This window comes from Physella acuta, unplaced genomic scaffold (assembly GCF_028476545.2).
Source record: "Physella acuta isolate Inbredline_101_S28 unplaced genomic scaffold, ASM2847654v3 ptg001810l, whole genome shotgun sequence".
Taxonomy (NCBI): domain Eukaryota; kingdom Metazoa; phylum Mollusca; class Gastropoda; family Physidae; genus Physella; species Physella acuta.
Genome location: NW_026733320.1, coordinates 530,410 through 550,388, shown reverse-complemented (window position 1 = coordinate 550,388; position 19,979 = coordinate 530,410). Strand labels below are relative to the sequence as shown.

Genomic DNA, 19,979 nt, shown 5'->3' with positions numbered 1-19,979 from the left:
GAAAGTTTATTTTAATTAGTTAACGACGAGCTACGCTTCCAAAGACTGGATGTCTAGATTTAAAATCTAGAGCGAAAACACAGCAACCTAAGTTTGCTTCCCCCCCCCCCCCCCCCCCTCCACCCCCAAACACATATCACCTCACTGCATCAAAATTGACAACCTGATAGGAATTGGTGTTTTATGTAAGTTAATATATCGCTGTATATTAATAAAATAAATTTTAACATCCCCAACCACCCCCCTACCATCATAACTACATTTGTGTAATACACTTTAAAATGAATGCCATGAAGGATAATCACCCTCACGGTGCTACTTGTTGATAATCCTCGGATTATTACTACATTTTATGTGACGTGCAACACCTGTTCTGTCCCCCTGCCCTTCCCATTGCACGCCATAACTGTAAGCATTTGTATATAGCCAACATACTCATTTACATGTCACAAGTTGTATCTACATTCCTTCATGAGAAAGCGAAACCAGCAATGTGTTAACAGTACATGATATATATATATATATATATATATATATATATATATATATATATATATATATATATATATATATATATATATATATATATATATGCATAGTAGTATCTGTTGTCAAGCCTATTATTAATCTAAACATGTTCCCAAACCATAACTCATCAGTTGACGTCATAATATCAGGAAACCAATAACGTTTCATCAGGTAAAAGTCCATCATCAGCTAACCTTAGTGTGAGCGAAATGCCTGAAACAGTATACCAGATTATCACCAGTCTGGTACCTTATAACGGAAATGTCTATTTGTTCAAACAGGTACAGCCGCGCCCGGGTTGTGCTGCCTACAGGGCTGTTTAGCTGCCTCGGCTGTTGGCTTCTCTTTCTTCATAGCCCTCCCCACAGGTATATTAGATCACTGTGTTTAGTTACTATCGAATTATTGTTGTATGGTTAACAATAAAACGATCCAATTTCTAGACATTTAATTATTGTATATCTGCATCATTAAGTGTTTTATGTCCAGTCCAACAAGTCTTGTGTATTTTACCAACAATATAATTGCATCATATTGCAAATAATTATTTATGCCTTAATAAACAATTTTTATACGTCTTATTTAATATTTAAAGTGTCTAAACAATTATTTTACGGCTTAATAAACAATTATTCTATGTCTATGTGACGGCGTGGCCTCGCGGTAGAGCGCTAGACTGCTAACCTAAAATTCTCGTGTTCTTATCCGGGTTCAAGTTAGTGGAACGTCCCGGAGTCCACCCAACTCACGTTAGGTAAAGTAAAGGCTGCTGGGCATAGTATTGACCACATTATCCCTTCATATGCCGAGGTCACAGAAATAGGTAGACCAATAGATTGTCAGGTTCGAAAAGGGAAATTTACTTTTTTTTAAACCAACAATGCATATTTAATTTTTTTTAAACTATGAAATATATAATAATAATTATTAATATCACTTTTTAAATAGTAAATAGTTTAAAGCGATGATCTCACACAATCATAAAACAGGAGTTCAAGTTTTGGGGAGGGAATGTGAATGCAGGAAATCCATCATTGATACCCAGGTTTAAATATTCATTAAACCTTGAGTCTACTCAGCGCTAATCGGTACCTGTCTCGAGTTGGGAGGATAAAATAAAAATTTAATAAAATTTAATTAGTTTTCTACTTCTAGTCTCAACGTTCAAAGGGTAGAATTCTCTGTAACTGTTCAGCTGTACCCCATCTTACTATTCTTCTAGGCGTGCTACACGAATAGAATCATCGTACCATCAAGGCGTGCGACTAGAATAAAAGTCCTTTATCACAATATACATTTTATAGTTTATACAAACGCAGATTGAATTTAATTTAATCTTAATATGGCTCCCTAGGTATAAATTGTAATTCAGCTCTTGGTTTAATTTTCATAAGTTTAGCTTTGTTACATTTTTAATGAAGTCCATTGTATAATAAACAAATACATTACAACAAGTTGAAATTTGTGTCGACTCTTCGACCAAGCCCACGGTAAATTTGTTAATTAACTAAAATAAAATCAATGGAAACACGTTTTAATTACCGAGGCTTTAAACAACGTTATCGAGATAGCGCTGAAACGGGGGAAATTGATTTTCTTAGGCATTATCTGGGCGGTGTAATTTTTCTGTAAACGTTTGTCGTGGTATCTGTAAACGTTTGTGTGTGTGGGACATTTTTGACTGTCAAAATTTGTTTGTGTTATTTGTCAAATTCAATTTTAAGCATCATGCTTATTACAATATACTGTAAACATTCTAAGGTGTTATACTTGATGCATTATCCTATAAACATTGTTTTTAGCTATTATCCTTCTGTTCTTATACTCTAAACTTTCTATTTTAACCACTATATTTTATGGTATTATAATGTAAATATTCTAATAAAGCATTAGTGTTGTGTTTCTGTACTATACAGATTTTATTTTGGGCATCAGTTTTACATTGCTGTACTTTAAACATTCTATTTTAGACAAGGTTTGTTTTTCTGCACTGTGAACATTCTATTTAAGGCATTAATTATGTCTTCCTGTACTGTAAACTTTCTATTTTAGGCATTAGTTTTGTATTGCTCTACAATACTTTCTTTTTTCGGCATAGGTTTTTTAGTGTAGCTTTCCTGTAAACATTCTATTTTAGCCATTTAATCATTTTTGCTGTACTATAAACATTTTATTTAAGGCATTAGTTTTGTGTCAGCAGTACTATAAACATTCTATTTTAGGCATTATTTATGTTGGTGTGCTGTAAACTTTCTATTTTATGCATTGGTTTTATGTTGCTCTACTTTAAAATTTCTTTTTTAGGGATTGGTTTTATCTTAGTCTACTGTAAACTTTCTATTTTACCCAATAAAATCTTATTGCTCTACTGTAAACTTTCTACTTTAGGGATTGGTTTTATCTTACTCTACTGTAAACTTTCTATTTTAGCCAATAAAATCATGTTGCTCTACTGTAAACATTCTATTTTAGGGATTGGTTTTATCTTACTCCACTGTAAACTTTCTATTTTACCCAATAAAATCTTATTGCTCTACTGTAAACTTTCTATTTTACCCAATAAAATCCTATTGCTCTACTATAAACTTTCTATTTTAGCCAATAAAATCCTGTTTCTCTACTGTAAACATTCTATTTTAGGGATTGGTTTTATCTTACTCCACTGTAAACTTTCTATTTTAGCCAATAAAATCCTATAGCTCTACTGTAAACTTTCTTTTTTAGCCAATAAAATCCTATTGCTCTACTGTAAACATTCTATTCCAGGCATCATCCTGGTGGTTCTCTCCTCCAGTAACCATGACAACGCCCTGCTGGCGGCCGGCTGTGTCCTTGTCTCACTGCCCCTCGTCATGCTCATCATCGTCATCGTCTTATGTCTCAATCAGAAGAGGCTCAAGTGTCTCAAAAAGGTTGGTTGGATGGCCCCCCCCCCATTTACATGCTCACACCGCTGAACTGTATCTGATATCTCACTAAATACACCTGAAAAGTTTTACTTTAATTTTTAAATAGCAACTTAACTAAAGGAAGTGTATCCCAATTGGAGTAAATGTCCAATTAAGCTAATGAACTCATTGATTGGTATCAGTATAATTAAATCAAAAATGTTAACGCATTTTGTACTTTAAGTAATTTAAGTAAAAATAGTGTTAATCTATTTATATATTTTAGGTTTGGGGTGGCGGTGGGGGTGTTGTGGGGAGGGGGGGTCTTACATCAGATTGGGAACTGCTAGTCAAGATCAAAAGATTGATATTAATGTATGAATTATTCCAATGATTAGTAATACATTACATTTCATCAGTGGCGTAGCGAGGTCGGGTGTCACCCGGTGCGGCACTTAATGGTGTCGCCCCCCCCCCCCCCCCGGAGGCGTAGCGACCCTTCCCGGGGACAAACTTTCAATTTTCGATTTGCACCTCTTAAAAGGCTATTTAACACTCGAATTAATCACTTAATTAAGTGGAATTATCATTTTTCTCTATACATTTTGCTATTTTTTGCCTTGGTGTCACCCCCGTAAATGGTGTCACTCGGTGCGGTTCGCACCCCCCCCTCGCTACGCCACTGCATTGCATGCAGAAATAATTTATGCTTAAAATCTTTTAATAGTTTACTGCAAAGTTTGTGAAGCTCATTATTACACAAGGAAGCTTAAAACCCAAAAATCCATTTACAATTTGAAAACCACGTGTTTTTTTTTTCAGAAAATAAAAAGAAGGAAAAAAGTGTTTGAAGAAAACTCGACTATTGAAACCACAGTAACTAGTGGCCTTTCTCCTTCCTCGACCGGCTTTGAATCTCCCGTGTAATGTGTTGTGAAAATTATTTCACTTTCAAGGGAAATAACTCATGGCAAAACAGATGAAGAAGGAAAAAAATCGGTTACTTCCCTTACATTTCAAAGCTAAGTTCGCTAGACATCTCAAAGCTGAAGTTTTATTTTAATTTATAAATAGCAATACAATTAAAGGAAATGTATTCCAATTGGAGTACATGTCCAATTAAGTTAATAAACTCATTGGTCGGTTCGAAACTTTATCAACCACAAATTTTTACAAATCCTAATCAAGTGCAATATAAACAATTAGCAATTTCTTCAGTTGTGATGTGTTTATCATAGTACTTACCTTGCCTTATTCAGGTAACAATTAAAAACGCAAATTAAAAATATTTTTAGGACTTTCTTAAAGATGTATTTACTATACTGCTGAAGACTAAGGAATTCCTCTTAATATCAATAATCGTTTTTGATTAGTAGATTGCTAAATGCTGTTTTTACATTCTACCACACAAAAGATTTTACAAGATTTTGTTTTAAAATGATATTATCTTTTTATGTATAAATTAATCTCATATTATAACTAACATTATGTGGGTGCTTTATACTCTATCTAACACTTATTGAATAAATCCCCCAACTTTAATATATGACACTATTGTTTAGCTTTTTGGTATACTTAACGAAATAGCTTCTAACTTAACAATAACAAGTGTAGTCATTTATCAATTGCTTTTAATAAGTGAATACACAAATATTTTTAAAACTCTTTAATATTGTTTAAATATCATATATAATGTACAAAACTTTTAATTGAAATAAAACAGTATATTTTAAAATGAAGATTAATTTTAAATGTTGGAGTAAATGTAATTTTTAGTCTACAGAGCCAACAGTTGTGAAGATAGTCATGTCTGTAACAAATACTTATGTTATATATTAGTGTATGGTAGGCTTTATGTTAACTCCAGTACTTACGGTATAGATTTATGTATAGTAGGCTCTGGTTTGTGTTAAAGTCATTACATTACGGATTAATTAAATGTTTATCAACATTACATAGAAGACATAAGCAGGATCACTGGTAAGATTCAGAAACATTTTACAATGTTCCAGTGTGTTTATTTGTTGTTAGCAATTATATGTGTGATGGTTGAAATGTTTTAACATTCCTCAATAATAGATCACACCAGTAACAATCATCCTGATATACACCTAGCTTTAGACACATAGCTTTAGCAATTTACTAAGACAGCTATTTCAAAGGACATAAATCTTTTAGTTGTTTTATTTATTTATCTGTTTGGAGTTTCTGTGTAAATTATTTGTTTTTAATTCCATTAAAACTGTTGGGTTTAATGTACTCTTTCTAATTAAAGAAACCAGCATTTAGTTGTTTTTTCCCATAGATTGTATCTATTTGGTTTTTTTTTAAGAAATAACATATTTTAAAATTTGAATGATTTAAATGCAAAAGACTGAGGATTGAGAGAGTTATTTTATTGTAATAATACAAAATGTTGTGTAAAATTATAACACTTTATATTTTAAATTGGACCAGAATTTGTTGGTTACACTGTTAATTTATGTCAACATTCCTACCCTTCACACACTGTATCTGTTTTATCCAATCAAAGGGCTGAGCTATTTTTATCATAGAATGAAGCATACTTATCAAACCTAGTTGTGAAGAAAACTTGAGTTAAAATCCATTTTCTCTTTACCAATCAGATTTTTTTCATGCTTTTGTTTTATATGATGTATATTATCTTCATTATTTTGTTTCCACATTTTAGTTAATTGTTTTATTTGTGAATGAAAACCAATTTAACCTTAACGAGAATTTTAGTAGTTAAATTCATATTTAAGTTTTGAGGGGCTATTTTCACAAAATAATTTTTATTATACTATTAACTCTTTTCAATTCATGCTGGGTATTCATTTACAGCTGCGTTATTTAAAGTCAAGATCGTGGTATTGTCTGTATTTGAAATTAGAACACCCTGAAAAGTGGTAATGGGTTCTTACAGCCACATATGCAAAGTGTAGTCTTCAGAAAGGGTTTAATACATTTGAATGATTGATACTTGATTACGTCCAACAAATTTGTGAGAATACTTAACAATAATACATTTTGAGTAAAAAAAAACATCTTTTTATGTAACAGTTCTTGTATACAGAGGCGTAGCTAGGGGGGGGGGCGGGGGGGGCGGCCGCCCCGGGCGCCGACCCTATGGGGGCGCCAAAAGGGGTGGGAAAATTTTTTTAAAGCTGATTTTATGCTGCAGTTTTGAATTATAAACTGTCTAAGTTAAGAAATGTAATGGCTACACGCATTTACATACTGATTTAACTGTTTTCTATCTTGATTTCTTAATGTAAAACATATACTCTTAAGAAACAGTGACCGGCAAAACCGCTTTGAAGCTTTTCCTAGATGGGGGGGGGGCGCTTTTTCGAGACTTAAAACGGAAGAATTTACACTAGATTGTTGAGTCGATAAACGTTACCACTATTAAAAGAAACCAATTGTATTAAAACGTATTGTACGATTGTTGAACTGTAAAATACGTTAGTGACTTATCAAGATGGTGCAGGGGGGGGGGGGGGGCGCTTTTAGGCTAAATAAAATAGAAAAATTACACAGGATTCTGAGTAAACAACCTTTAGCTCTCAGAAAGAAACGAATTGTACTGTGCATTGTATAATTGTGTAACATTTTTTAAAAAAAAAGTTAGTTACGTTAAAAACCGCTCTACAAACTTTATCCAAGATGGTTGTGATGAGTGTGTGTGGGGGTGGGGGGGGGGGGGGGCGCTTTTTTCGCTAACAAAAATCGCAAGTATTTGTACTGGATTGGTGAGTAGATAACTCTCTTAACACTTAGTAAAGAAACCAAGCGTATTAACGCGTAATGTACAATTTCAATAGCCAGTTTTGTTAAAAAAAAAGACACGACTAGTTCTTTGTAAGATTCTTACGATTCTCTCAACTTCAACGTGAGAGATCAGATACTTTTGATCAGTGTTTCTTCCAGACTTTTTTCTCCGGGGGGGCACTTGAAATCTTCGGGGGGAGGGGGGAGGCGGTAAACTTTCTTCGGGGGGGGGGGGGGGCGGACACTGTTAAAAGTATATATTTTCTATATATAAATTATATAAATTTCATTTCGTTCGGGGGGGCGTAAAATTTTTTTCGGGGGGCTTCGCCCCCCCCCCCCCGAAAAGATGCCTGGAAGAAACTGTGTGCGAGAAGGCAGGGCAAATCTGCGAAATCCAAGACTACGAGCTGTTAACATCCGTTGGATTCCAGTTTGTTTTCTCTAGCTTGTTTTGTCATACCATCAACCAATCAACGAAATACCCATATCGTATTCCAATGTGAACAATAAATATTTCTGATAACTTCTTCTTGTATGTCACTTGTGTGTCCTTACTCTAACAAACTTCGAATCCAACTATGTACCATATCACAACAGAGATCGTTCAAAACTAGAACATAAAAGGCTGGTCTAAACATATTAGCGTTAGCTACAAACTACCCTCTAACACAGATCAGGCTTATTTTTTTTTACTGACATTACTAATCTTTCGCAAAAAAAGTTAAACGCATCTTAATGGGAATTAAATTGTCGTAAAGTTTTAAGGAATGAAAATCATACAATGTAATTATTAAACCTTGTCCGGACTGTAGCATACACGCTTACACACACGCTTACACACACAAATACACTCTTACCCACACACAAGCTTATATATAAACACACTATCACACACATAATTATACACACACACACACACACACACACACACATATATATATATATATATATATATATATATATATATATATATATATATATATATATATATATATATATATATATATATAAGCGGGGGGGGGGGGCGCCAAATTGAAAGTTCGCCCCGGGCGCCGGGAAGGGTCGCTACGCCTCTGCTTGTATAACGAGAACATCTTTCTTAAAAATTATTAATTAAATATTGCATTTGTTTAATTAGCTCCGCAATACATTTGTATGTATAAAATATGTATATAATTTTAATTTACATATTAAACTCAGGAAAATTGAGAAAAAAATTATTTTGGTTTGATTTTATTTATTTTTCTCTAAATTTTACGTATTCTAGAGTTATAGGGGCAAATTTGCCGTGGAAATGTCATAACAGATGAGAAAAGGGAGGTAACTGTAAACAAGTTAAATGTTGCACGAGTCCACTCACCTTTTTTTTACGGCAGCTACTTCGCTAGGGCACGGAGTTCTGCCTTCGAGGGCAGATTATATATTTTTGTTATGTATTTTTGTTTATATATGTGGCAGCGTCACAAACCTTTGCATAATACAGCAGTGTACAGCTCTCTCTCTCTCTCTCTCTCTCTCTCTCTCTCTCTCTCTCTCTCAAACATACACGCACACACACATAAAGTTGTTTTGTTTTTACTAAAAGTTAGTTTAACAGGGAGATGACTGCTTCACTCCGTTATCATAGAGCACTTGAATTATGTCCCTTCAACATACAACTTAGCAAAACGCATTATTGTTTACATGAGTTAACATTGCAAACATTCAGGCTATATAATTTTAGATGTTTAATTACAAACTATAAAATGTTCAAAACTTTAGACTTGTCCCTTTGAAACCTTTTTTAAAAAAATGTGTTCACAAAATAGCGTGACGTCATGACATTCCATTAGGTCCCATCTTCTTTCCCTATAATTATTGTAATTTAAATTTTTTAAATCCATCTCCAAAACAAAGGGAAACAATTCAGAAAAGGAAAAAAAAGAACCACCACCTAAATTCTGTTGAGTGACGTACAATAATTTTCCCCGTCACCCCCTCCTCACGAACACAAGCCTAGTCGGTCTCGTTAGGAAAACAAGTGCACCCTATCCGTATCCAATACGCACCATGACGTGCACCGTGCACGTAATTTTGATAATTGTCCCACATTATTTGCACAATGAATTACCGCCCTGCACCGACCAACACTAGTTAAGGGCCGGTAATCGAGTCTGTATTGTATTACCTCCCTTTGAAAAAAACCTTACTATAGTGTGGAGTTAACCACAGATTTTTCCCGAAAGTTTTCACTGAATCATACATTAAAAAAAACATTAATGTGTTTAGTTTGCAACGCCAAATGAACTGCATCAGGAATGTGTGTTATTTTTTATTTTCTTTTTTATGTTATCATCAAAAGCGATTGGAATTGAATGGGACATTGATTTTTTTTTTACCCATCGTTTTATTTGATACCACTCAGCCGATCAATTATTAGTGAATTATCTCCATGCTAGTAATCCCATGAGGGAGGGGAGAGAGGGAGGTGGAAGATAATGGTAAACTGGTATAGATTTCTAGAACCCGGTGGGAAACAGAGGCGTAGCGACCCTTCCCCCACTCAAACTTTCGATTTGCACCCCCCTCGAACTTTTCATTTACACCCCCCCCCCCTTTCAAACTCCCGATTTGCACCCCCCCCCCCCCTCGAACTTTTCATTTGCACCCCCCCCCCCCTCAAACTAAGGTCGGCGCCCGGGGACATATGTCCCCCGCCCCCCCCTCGCTACGCCTCTGGTGGGAAAGGATACCTACTCATTTCGCTTAATTCACATCTTCTACTTCCATAGCCGTGTTCTTCTTCTTCGTTCTTAATTTTAGTCTTGGAATGGATTCCAATTAAGTATTACGTGTCAACAGGTTATGCGCCATTGAGGCCATTGACTCCGATTTCAGCCTCCTTTTCTTTCTGGATTTGCTTCCATAGCCTTTGCCCAACCAAGAACAAACTACAAGGCAGCTTTTCACTTTCGATACCTAACGTACGTCACGTTTTGGCGTATGCATGCAAGGATTATTTTTACTTTACCCTTGCTCTAAAAATAGACACTTCAAAGACGGCCTAAATTACCGTGAGAACCCACCAGCGTGTACATATCGTACAACTTGTACATGAAGGTAATGTTTTAAATAGAAGCTCCTTGCTTGCTGTACAAAAAAATAAATTAAAAAAATAGTAGTAGTTACTAATTAGACGAGGCGGGCAACGTGAACTTGGGGGGGGGGGGGGGGGGAGAAGAGGATGTTAGGTCATCGTGACATCGAGGGGTGTTTTCACGTTTTTTTAAAAATTATGAACGCTTTTGTGTTTGACATACAGTGATGGGAGCGGGGGGGGGGGGGGGGGGGATAAAATTTCAGCTAGAAGAAAATAGTGCATCCTTACCTCTTTCTCTTAGCTTTTCAGTCGAAGTTTAAAAGGAATTTATAAGTTAGTTGATGTTTATAATAAGTGTTATTTTTGTTTTCAATGTTTTTTGAAAGCTTTTGTTTATTTAAAGTTATTTTGATGTTATATTGTTGTTCTATTGATATTAAATTGATATTAAATTGATATTATATTAATGTTATATTGAAGTTATATTGATGTTATATTGATATTATATTGATGTTATATTGATGTTAATGGTAAACTAGTTTTGATTTCTAAAATCCATGGTGGGATTGGATACCTACACCCTTAGGCTTATGTATCACACCATGCTTCATAGGGCACGGGTGTTGTGGCAAAACGTGTGGACCCTAGCAAACCTTGAACAGACCTGGGTTGGCACAGAAGGCAGAGGTCACTAAATGGGTCAGAGGTCAGTAAACTGACCCTGGTGACTAAATTGGACAGAGCCCTTGCTGACCGAATTTACTAGCCAAGTCATAAGGTTACTAACCTGGTCTCATTTCTTTCAACTGATCCAAGGTTATTAAACAGATGATTAACTTTAACCTAAAGCCTAATCCTAATATATGAATGTTATTATTTTTTATTAATTTTACTATTGCATCTTAAGCACTTCATTGATGTTGAATGGTCTTCTTCTTCTTCGTCGTTCTTAATAGTATTCATATCGGAGGACAACAAGTACGAAGTAGAACTGGACAATGGTTTCCAGATCTGCGGGCAGTAGCGTAGCGAGGGGGGTGGGGGGCGGGGCGGGGGAGGGACATATGTCCCCGGGCGCCGACCTTAGGGGGCGCCAAAATGGGTTGGAAAATTAAATTTAAAGGTTGAGGGGGGTGCAAATTGAAAGTTTGAGGGGGGGGGGGGTGCAAATCAAAATCTTGAGGGGGGTGCAAATCGAAAGTTTGAGGGGCGGGGGGTGCAAATCGAAAAGTTTGTCTGTTTGCGGGCACCCCATACATTGTGTTTGTTCTGAGAGGAGTGTATTGGGACCAGAGTCTAGACCGCGCCTAATCATACATACGGCAGTCATGCATGACGCGTTCGATGATTTATGGATATAATGGTCTAACTAGACTTCTCTGCATAGGTACGATGTTCATGTCTATTGTATGCCCAGTACTCATTAAGGCTGAGTCTTCACAAGTCGAAATCATGTCCTGGTTAGTATTCCAATCTGCAATACTGGTAGAAAAGGTCATGATTTACGGGACTAATGTATGCTTGGTACTTTTTTATCCTGACTTCTCTAATCAAAATCATGTCTTAACCAGTGTTCAAACGCTAAATATCATAATTTACAGGACTAATCTGTGCTAAATACCCATTAAGACTGAGACTTTCCGCGTGAATCCTGAAACCGTGGTGCTAAATATCATAATTTACAAGACTAATCTATGCTAGGTACCCATTAAGACTGAGACTTAGCGCGTGAATCCTAAAACCGTAGTGCTAAAGATCATAATTTACAGGACTAATCTATGCTAGGTACCCATTAAGACTGAGACTTAGCGCGTGAATCCTAAAACCGTAGTGCTAACGATCATAATTTACATGACTAATCTATGCTAGGTACCCATTAAGACTGAGAATTAGCGCGTGAATCCTAAAACCGTGGAGCTAAATTTCATAATTTACAAGACTAATCTATGCTAGGTACCCATTAAGACTGAGACTTCCCGCGTGAATCCTAAAACCGTGGTGCTAAAGATCATAATTTACAGTACTAATCTATGCTAGGTACCCATTAAGACTGAAACATCCCGCGTGATTCCTAAAACCATGCAGCTAAAGATCATAATTTACAGGACTAATCTTTGCTAGGTACCTATTAAGACTGAGACTTCCCGCGAGAATCCTAAAACCGTGGTGCTAACGATGACGATCACAAGATTCCCCCCCCCCCCCCCCACGTTTCCTGCGTGAGTTTTTACGACTTCCCGTGAGCAACAGACAACATGCCGTCAGAACGTCAGGGGGTGGGGGGGTGGGGAGGTGGGGAGGGGGGAAACGAGGGAGCAGGTTTGTTCTCCATTCAAGCCGTGTCTTCTAGCTAGTCCAAGGCTTCCCAAACTGTGCTAGGTGCAGAAGGGAGCAGTGTTTCTTTCAGACTTTTTTCTCCTTGAGGGGGCACTTGATATTTTACGTGTGGGTGGACTACATTTTCCGGAGGGGGGGGGGGCGACACTGGTAAAAGTATCTATCTATATAAATTCCATCTCGTTCGAGGGGGGGTAGACTTTCTTCGGGGGGGGGGGGGGGCTCCGCCTCCCCGAAGAGATACCTGGAAGAAACTCTGAAAGGTAGGGTCAAACTATTTACCCCTCCCTTAACAGACGCTATTCTGGAATCACTCAAGTACTAATAAGTTTGGAGAAAACAAATATTTAAATTAATATCAATAAGTTATTTGTAAAAAAAATGTTTTTAATAACTTATTTTTAAAAACTTTCGTAATTACATTTTAAAATCTTTTAAAATTTAATAAAGCAATTAAACATTAAGATTCTATGTAACTTGTAAAAATTTGACTATGGAAAGTATTTTGAATATTTTTAGACTCTAGATTAATACAAGCACATTTAACTTAAGACAATGTAATTTTATTACTATTCACTTTGATTGCCTTTAAAAAACAAAACAAAAACAACAACTTCAGTACACAATGTTGCTTATTGTATACTTCTGGTTAAAGTTTTTGTCTGTGTTTATGAAATGTCTAAGGCTAGGCCTAGAATTTGTGATAGTACGAGAACCGGTGCCCTAAAAATGGCATATTTTATTCCATGTCTGGTGAGCGAAGGAGGAAAAAAACACACTGCGTATGTAGAGGGTTGGGTTTTTGGGAGTGGGGGTTGATGATGGGGGGGGGCGAGTGGGAAGGTGATAAGATTAAACATGAGGCATAAAATTCCAGCTCTCCCCCATATCAACGGTATTTCAGGGAGGGAAAGCTATGAAAGATTCCATCTCGGTGAATCTATGTGTGTTTATTTTAGCACCAAATCTATCAAGGCCGCTGGATATCTTAGGATAAAGCGTTCTTTGTATGTGTGTTGGTACATCATGTATGTGTTGTGTTTGGTATGTTAATGTTTTGATATATCTTGTGAATGATGTATGGTACTTTGATAGTTACTAGGTTGTTAAAGTGTTGCTACATCTAACGTGTGTGTTTTAGCCGTGTATGTGTCGGTGCTATATGTTGGCCTGACATATGATGGTTGTTTAATGTGTTGACACACCAATTGTATTATCTTATGGTGTTTATGGGTTGGTTAGTGTGCTGACAAATATTTGTATGGTGTTGTATGGTGTTGTATGGTGTTGTATGGTGTTTAGGAACATGTTGGATAACGTGTACAAGTGAGTTAGTGTGTTGTTGTTTGTGTTTGATTCCATATGTAGTTGTTAGTGAATGTTGGTGTGTGTTTTATGTCTTTTCTTGTAAATGAATCAGACATTAAGTTTATATATGAGTATGTTCAAATGTCGTTCAACTATGTTCTCGTCTGCCCATTAATACTAGTCTACTATTTTTTAGCGCAATTTCCATACTGACAATTGCGATTATTAATTCGTTATTTCTGGATGGATGGATGTGTGTCCGCAGCTTTAAGTCGTATCTCCTCCTCAACGAAGCAATATCGAGGACTAGTTCCAAAAGCAAATATGTTAAGCAAGTTCCGAGGATGATTGTGGGCCAAAAACATTCCGGAATTCCTTCCTGGATTTCCCGGAAAAGCCAAAAAATCTCGAAAAAAAAATGCAGTTTTTGGCCCATAACTCGGCAACCAGACCACTTAGCGACTTGAAACATTTACCAATCGATTTCTGCCATAATTTAGAACAATATTGCCGAAGAAAGTTTTCAAAAATATCCTTTCGTTCGGTCACAAAAAATTAATTAAGGAAATTGCGCTTAAATTGTCACTAGACTTTTTATTAACTTGTTTCCTCTTTCTATTACGTAGCTCTAACTCTATCGTTTACTCTAAGCTTGTGGGAAGTCTAATACAACCTCTGGCACTACATTTTTAATGCTCATTTTACTTGTCATTTTAACGTGATCTGACACAAGTAGAATTGTAAGTGTTTAGTCCAGAATTATTTTTTTTTAGATGTAAATATTTTGTTATGCGGTACCGTACACAAAGACTTATAATTACTTTTTTTTCGAATAAGTGTTGCATTTTATTTTGTCATTTTATATATTTTTCTTTATAATTTTTTTCTGCTTCTTAAATTATTTATCTCTAAATATTTCACTGTATTCGAATTTCATATATCTTTATGAAATTTAATAAATGTATCTCTTTGCAAAAAAAAAAAAAAAAAAAAACCATTTACAACAACACAAAATATCACTGAAAATATAAGTAAACCTAGTAATATTTAGATTTTTCTAAGCAGAAATAATCCTAATTAACTAAATATTAAAGATTGACACTGTTCTCGGTTATTTAGCGCCCTATGCAAAACTTTTAAAACGCCCCCTCTCCACACAAATTATCAATTGCTAAAACATGCATAAGAAAACAATTAATTAAAAGTGACTTATTTATATATTATCAATAGCATACACGTTATAATTAGACATGAATATCAAGTTTTACTTGCCTCCTTCGTCTCAAAAGTTTCTACTAATTCCTGCAATTCCAGTTTGTAAGCGTAATCACATTCTATTGAAATTGTTGCTAAGTCTTCGAGTCTACTTTGTACTTTACGACAATGCCCCCCCCCCCCTTAGAAAATTTCCCTTCCCTTGATAATGTTTAAAAAACCTACCAAACTATTTTTTTTCCCACGTTTTCTTTAACTTGCTTTCGCGTCCGGTTTTCCAATCAAATCTTGCGATCGAAATTTCGGGCACTTGCCAGTTAGCTAGCGCGCTGAAATTTTCAGGGAAGCTTTGTTTTGGATGACCATAGAATATTCAATTGTTATTATTACTAAATTGATCCATGGAAACATTTTATTGAGCATTTTAGACCGCTATATAATCTTTATATATAATTCTCCTCTGCGAGCCGTTAGAAAACAAGCTGCAAGCGCCTCCTTACAGTCCCCTCACTTTCTCTCTACCACCCCACCCCACCCCCACATTGTCTGCTGAGCTGTGGTCACGTTAATGTTTACAAACCGTACAGCCAGGTTTAGTGACGGCTATTAGTAGGCTGTTGCTCGTAATTTTTAAACTCCACTAATTTCAAATAAAATTATACCACAAAAAAACAGTATTTTTTTCCCTACACATTGATACCAATTTTGTGTCTCTAGCTTAATTAGGAGCTAAGATATGGCCTTTTAAAAATTTGTGGGCGTGGCTAAAACAGCTTAGACCTTCGTCATTCAAGTCAATGTTACATAAACAAAAAAGTTGGCACCGATGGTTTTTTTATTGCATCATCACGGATTCGCATTTTTCGAAAAATTAAAAAATTATAATTTTATTGCATCATCCGGGATTCGCATTTTTTGAAAAACTTAAAAATTATAATCAAGCTTAAAGCCTAAGTTATACTGGACTGGATGTGATTTGAATGAGTAATTACATGCCATTGTCAGCCTCATAACATATTGACTTATTGCTCCATGTACAAAAAAAAATTAATGTGGGTTTAAAATAAAACTATATCTAGTTATTGTAAAATGAATTATTAATATTTAATACTGTTACTACACTACTATTATTATATTATAGAAATGCACAAGCACATATTACTGCACACATTCTTATTGTAATGAACAATATTACTTGGGTAGATGAAGTAGAGTAGACCTACATACACACACACACTACATGATAAATGAAAGTTGCAACTGGTTGCCTTGACGTTACTTTCTCAGACCCCCCCCCCCCCCTTTGTACTTGATATCAGTGTCTATATCAGTAGGCCATAATAAAATTATAAAATAAAAAGGAAACAGCTGTCAAAGTGTGTACCAGTATTTATTTATTACTAGTAAATAATTCAATGTAACAATACTGACAATACAGACATTTCAATGTTTGCTAAAAGAAATATAAATTATTAAAATACAGTTATCAGATCACCACATGAATTTTGATTTTGTCTAATAAAATAGAAACATTTACGAGAATGGCAAAGTAAAAAACAAAATTTTTTTTGCAATAATTTAAAAATATGTTTATCAGAGCAAAGAAATAAATTACATAGCGACAACCTAAATTTAGCCTTTGTATAATCTACAATCAACATAGTAATGTAAAACAGTTACATAATCATAATTAGTGTGAAGAAACAAATCTACAGTACAAGAAATCAGCCTCGTCTCATTACGATCCCTTTTAAGAAGAAAAATAGTATTAATTATCAAGGAATAAACACCCATGCCTTGAGTGTATGCTGGGAAAAAAAAATTAGTGACAACAAATTTCTTGGATTACTTTAGTGTTTAAAACAATTTTCTAAGGTATCAATTGTAATTAATCTTTAGATAAAATTTCAATTAGCACATAAAAGGAAAAGAAATAAATTTTTAAAAAGCGTTACTACTTGAGTGATCAAACTGAAAAAGAAAATAGTTTAAATTAGTTTGGACCAACATTTTTGAAGCACGTAACTACTGATTCTAGGATTATCTTGCTGATTCAAATTACCCTGAAAAATAAGTTACGTAATTAAAATGTAATTATTTTTTTACATTATGAAAACAAAACTTAATTATAAACATTGTTAGTGTTAGTTTTCAAAATTTTTACAATTCACAGCAAACATTTTTTCAGTAACAACTTATAAAAACACTAATGTTAAAAAAATAAAGTTAATTTGTATACTACAAATGAAAGAAGTACTCTGTAACTCTTGATTAGCAATTATTCAGTAAGAAAAACAAGATTCCTACAAAGCAAGTCAACAACCAGTGATTCTGCCAGATGACAGATTCTCAGCATTATCCTAATCATCTGCCCAGTAGCTTATGGTGTAAAGAGCTGACTTTTGTTTTGTTGCTGGCACCCTTTCAATAGTCCTTCCACTGTATTGCGACACACCCTGATCACCTTGCTCCCACTTATGAGTCAGCTGGACACCAATCAGATTTCCCATCAGATACCTCTCCAGCTGTCGCACCAAGAAAGGCTCAGTAGAAGTCAACAACGCTTCCATGACTTTAAGAAACAGAGTACATTTGATCGCCACATTGCGTTATTGTAAATGATCTTTATCAAAGGGCCAGAAATTAACTTCTTAATCAGCCTGAGTGCTTGCGGTGCTGCACGAGAACCCCAGGCTTCTTGAGATCTGCAAGCAGTTGAATGTAGATTTTAGTTATGTCCCAGCAGCCACATCATTCTCTTTAAGATGAGCCTTGAATAAAAGCTGGATCTCCATGAAAACTGTACCTGAAAAGAGAAGGGCAAATGGAATTAGAATTAAGCAGACCATTTCACAAAATATATATTTAGCTCAACATATAAAATAAATATAAAAATTAGAAATAAATTCAGCCTCCATACTTACTAAATGTACTTCCACCTGAGGCATTGAACATAGATAGGGCTGTACACAAGTTCAACCAACCTAATCCACTCACAAGCCTCTGTTCTCCTCAGCCGCTTTATCTCAGCCATCAACTTTCTGATTACTTTAGCAATCCTCCTTACACTGGGTTAGTCTTGCCTATAAGCAAATAAGATTTATAAGGAAAACAAATTTACTCAAGCTGTAGGCCCTATGTATAGGCCTATTTTTTTTTTTTTGCTCTAAGTCTAGTATTAACTTCATATTTAAATAATCTGCTGAAATAATAGAGGGCATAGCATAGGGCTTTATAAAAAATTATATATAGGCCTAGTTATATAGATATATTATATATACATATATATTATATAGACCTATTATAGGCCAGGCCTATTTGATGGAGAATTATGCCTGAACTAGTCTAAATCTAATCTTAACAATAACAATGTCTTACTATTTTTACAAGATCTAGACTAGATCTAGACTCCTTGGATGAAATAGAATGCAAGTTTCTGCAAAAATAAAATAATAAACATTAGGGGCCTATTGTAACTAGATCTAGGCCCTAAACAAAATTAACTAGTCTATTTCTTAAAGTTAATAGATAGATCTAGATTAATTTTTACTAGATCTAGATCTAGAATACTCGAATCTTAGATCTAAATACTAAATCTAGATCTAGATCTAGATTCTTTTTAATTTTTTTTACTAAGTCTAGATTCTAGTTACTAGATCAGTAGATTTTTCTAAATCTATTCTTGATGATGTAGAATATAATTAGTAGATCTAGCTAGATCAAGATCTAATAGCCTATTTTTATGTAAAGATCTAAAAATAAAATAAATGTACAGTCTAGAGTCTAGATCTAGACCTATTCAACCGTAATAATTTAGTATGTAGGCTACTTAGCCTAAACTAATAAAATTATAATTAGAATCAAGGCCTAAGTGACAATGAATAACTAATACTAATATCAGAGAGCGGATATCAAGAGATGCGATATTTTAATTATGTAATAATTACTGGGAATTTGGCGCGAGAATAAGGCTTACTCGAGGGCGACATTTCTGCCTATGTGGAGGGTTAAGACATAATTTTTTAACAGATATTAATTTTTTTCGACCCTTAGACTTGAATCATTAATATACTTTTCTCTGACTTTAAATTTTAAGTATATAATTAATTATCCAAACTTACCTTATATTTGAGCACACTAATCCTTGGTGATGTTTCAAACAAAATACAAGAAATAAAACGCGATTAATTTTTAAAACATCTTATCGTAAAGATGAGGACCCCTTCGTAATTAAATGTAGACCGTGGGCTCTGCTCATTAGCATAAACTGATAGGCCCCTAAATACCTAAGGTCAACCGGAAACATGGAATTTAGGTTCAAGGTACAGCCATGATTACCATGGCAACAAAGGTCACGGCGCAAGCTGCGCAACTCGCTACTATTAGGGGCAGATAATTTAGTTTGAACCGACTTTAAACTTACAGGAGGTAACTAAGAGGAGGCTGCTTTCACGGGGGGGGGGGGGGGGGGTTAGGGGAAAGGAGGGGGGTTAGTGTTTTAAAGCAAATATTTTCAGTGGCAGCATTGGTACTGTCGAATTCACAAATTATGAATTATTGAAAAGTAGAAGATAAATCAACTAAATAGCGGAGTATGATACGCCGCGGGTCGGCTCGTTGTAGTAAAACGTGGGGAAAAAGGGACATAACCCAGTAACTGTAATTTGTGTACAAACAACTGTAACAACTGGTGGCCAGTATGGGGGAGACGATATGGTCGAGTGGTTGGGCACACGATTGCTATCCCACTCGACACGGGTTCAAATCTATGTGTTCTAATCAGTAACGTATTCACACAACGCGTTTTTTACGAGTTGTCTTTTTACGAGTTGTCTTTTTACGAGTTG

General features: G+C 35.1%; 1 protein-coding gene and 1 long non-coding RNA gene across 2 annotated transcripts; one reads left to right on the top strand and one right to left on the bottom strand.

Moving 5' to 3' along the window:
- The first annotated feature begins 281 nt into the window (after positions 1-281).
- LOC131930620 (uncharacterized) lies at positions 282-4,885 on the top strand. The gene is made up of 4 exons (XM_059287187.1): positions 282-312; positions 810-896; positions 3,295-3,440; positions 4,239-4,885. Exons 1-4 carry the CDS (start codon positions 282-284, stop codon positions 4,341-4,343), a joined length of 369 nt encoding a protein of 122 aa, XP_059143170.1. The 3' UTR covers positions 4,344-4,885.
- Positions 4,886-16,506: 11,621 nt separating this feature from the next.
- Positions 16,507-18,722, bottom strand: LOC131930631 (uncharacterized). The gene is made up of 3 exons (XR_009384139.1): positions 18,511-18,722; positions 18,057-18,215; positions 16,507-17,938 (listed from the first exon to the last, which is right to left on the bottom strand). It is a non-coding gene; the product is annotated as an uncharacterized LOC131930631 (long non-coding RNA).
- Positions 18,723-19,979: the final 1,257 nt, after the last annotated feature.

Coding starts and splice junctions, on each gene's coding strand:
- LOC131930620 (XM_059287187.1), top strand. CDS start 282: ATGAATGCCATGAAGGATAATCACCCTCACG. Junction 313..809: donor GAAGGATAATCACCCTCACG/GTGCTACTTGTT, acceptor TTGTTCAAACAG/GTACAGCCGCGCCCGGGTTG. Junction 3,441..4,238: donor GGCTCAAGTGTCTCAAAAAG/GTTGGTTGGATG, acceptor TTTTTTTTTCAG/AAAATAAAAAGAAGGAAAAA.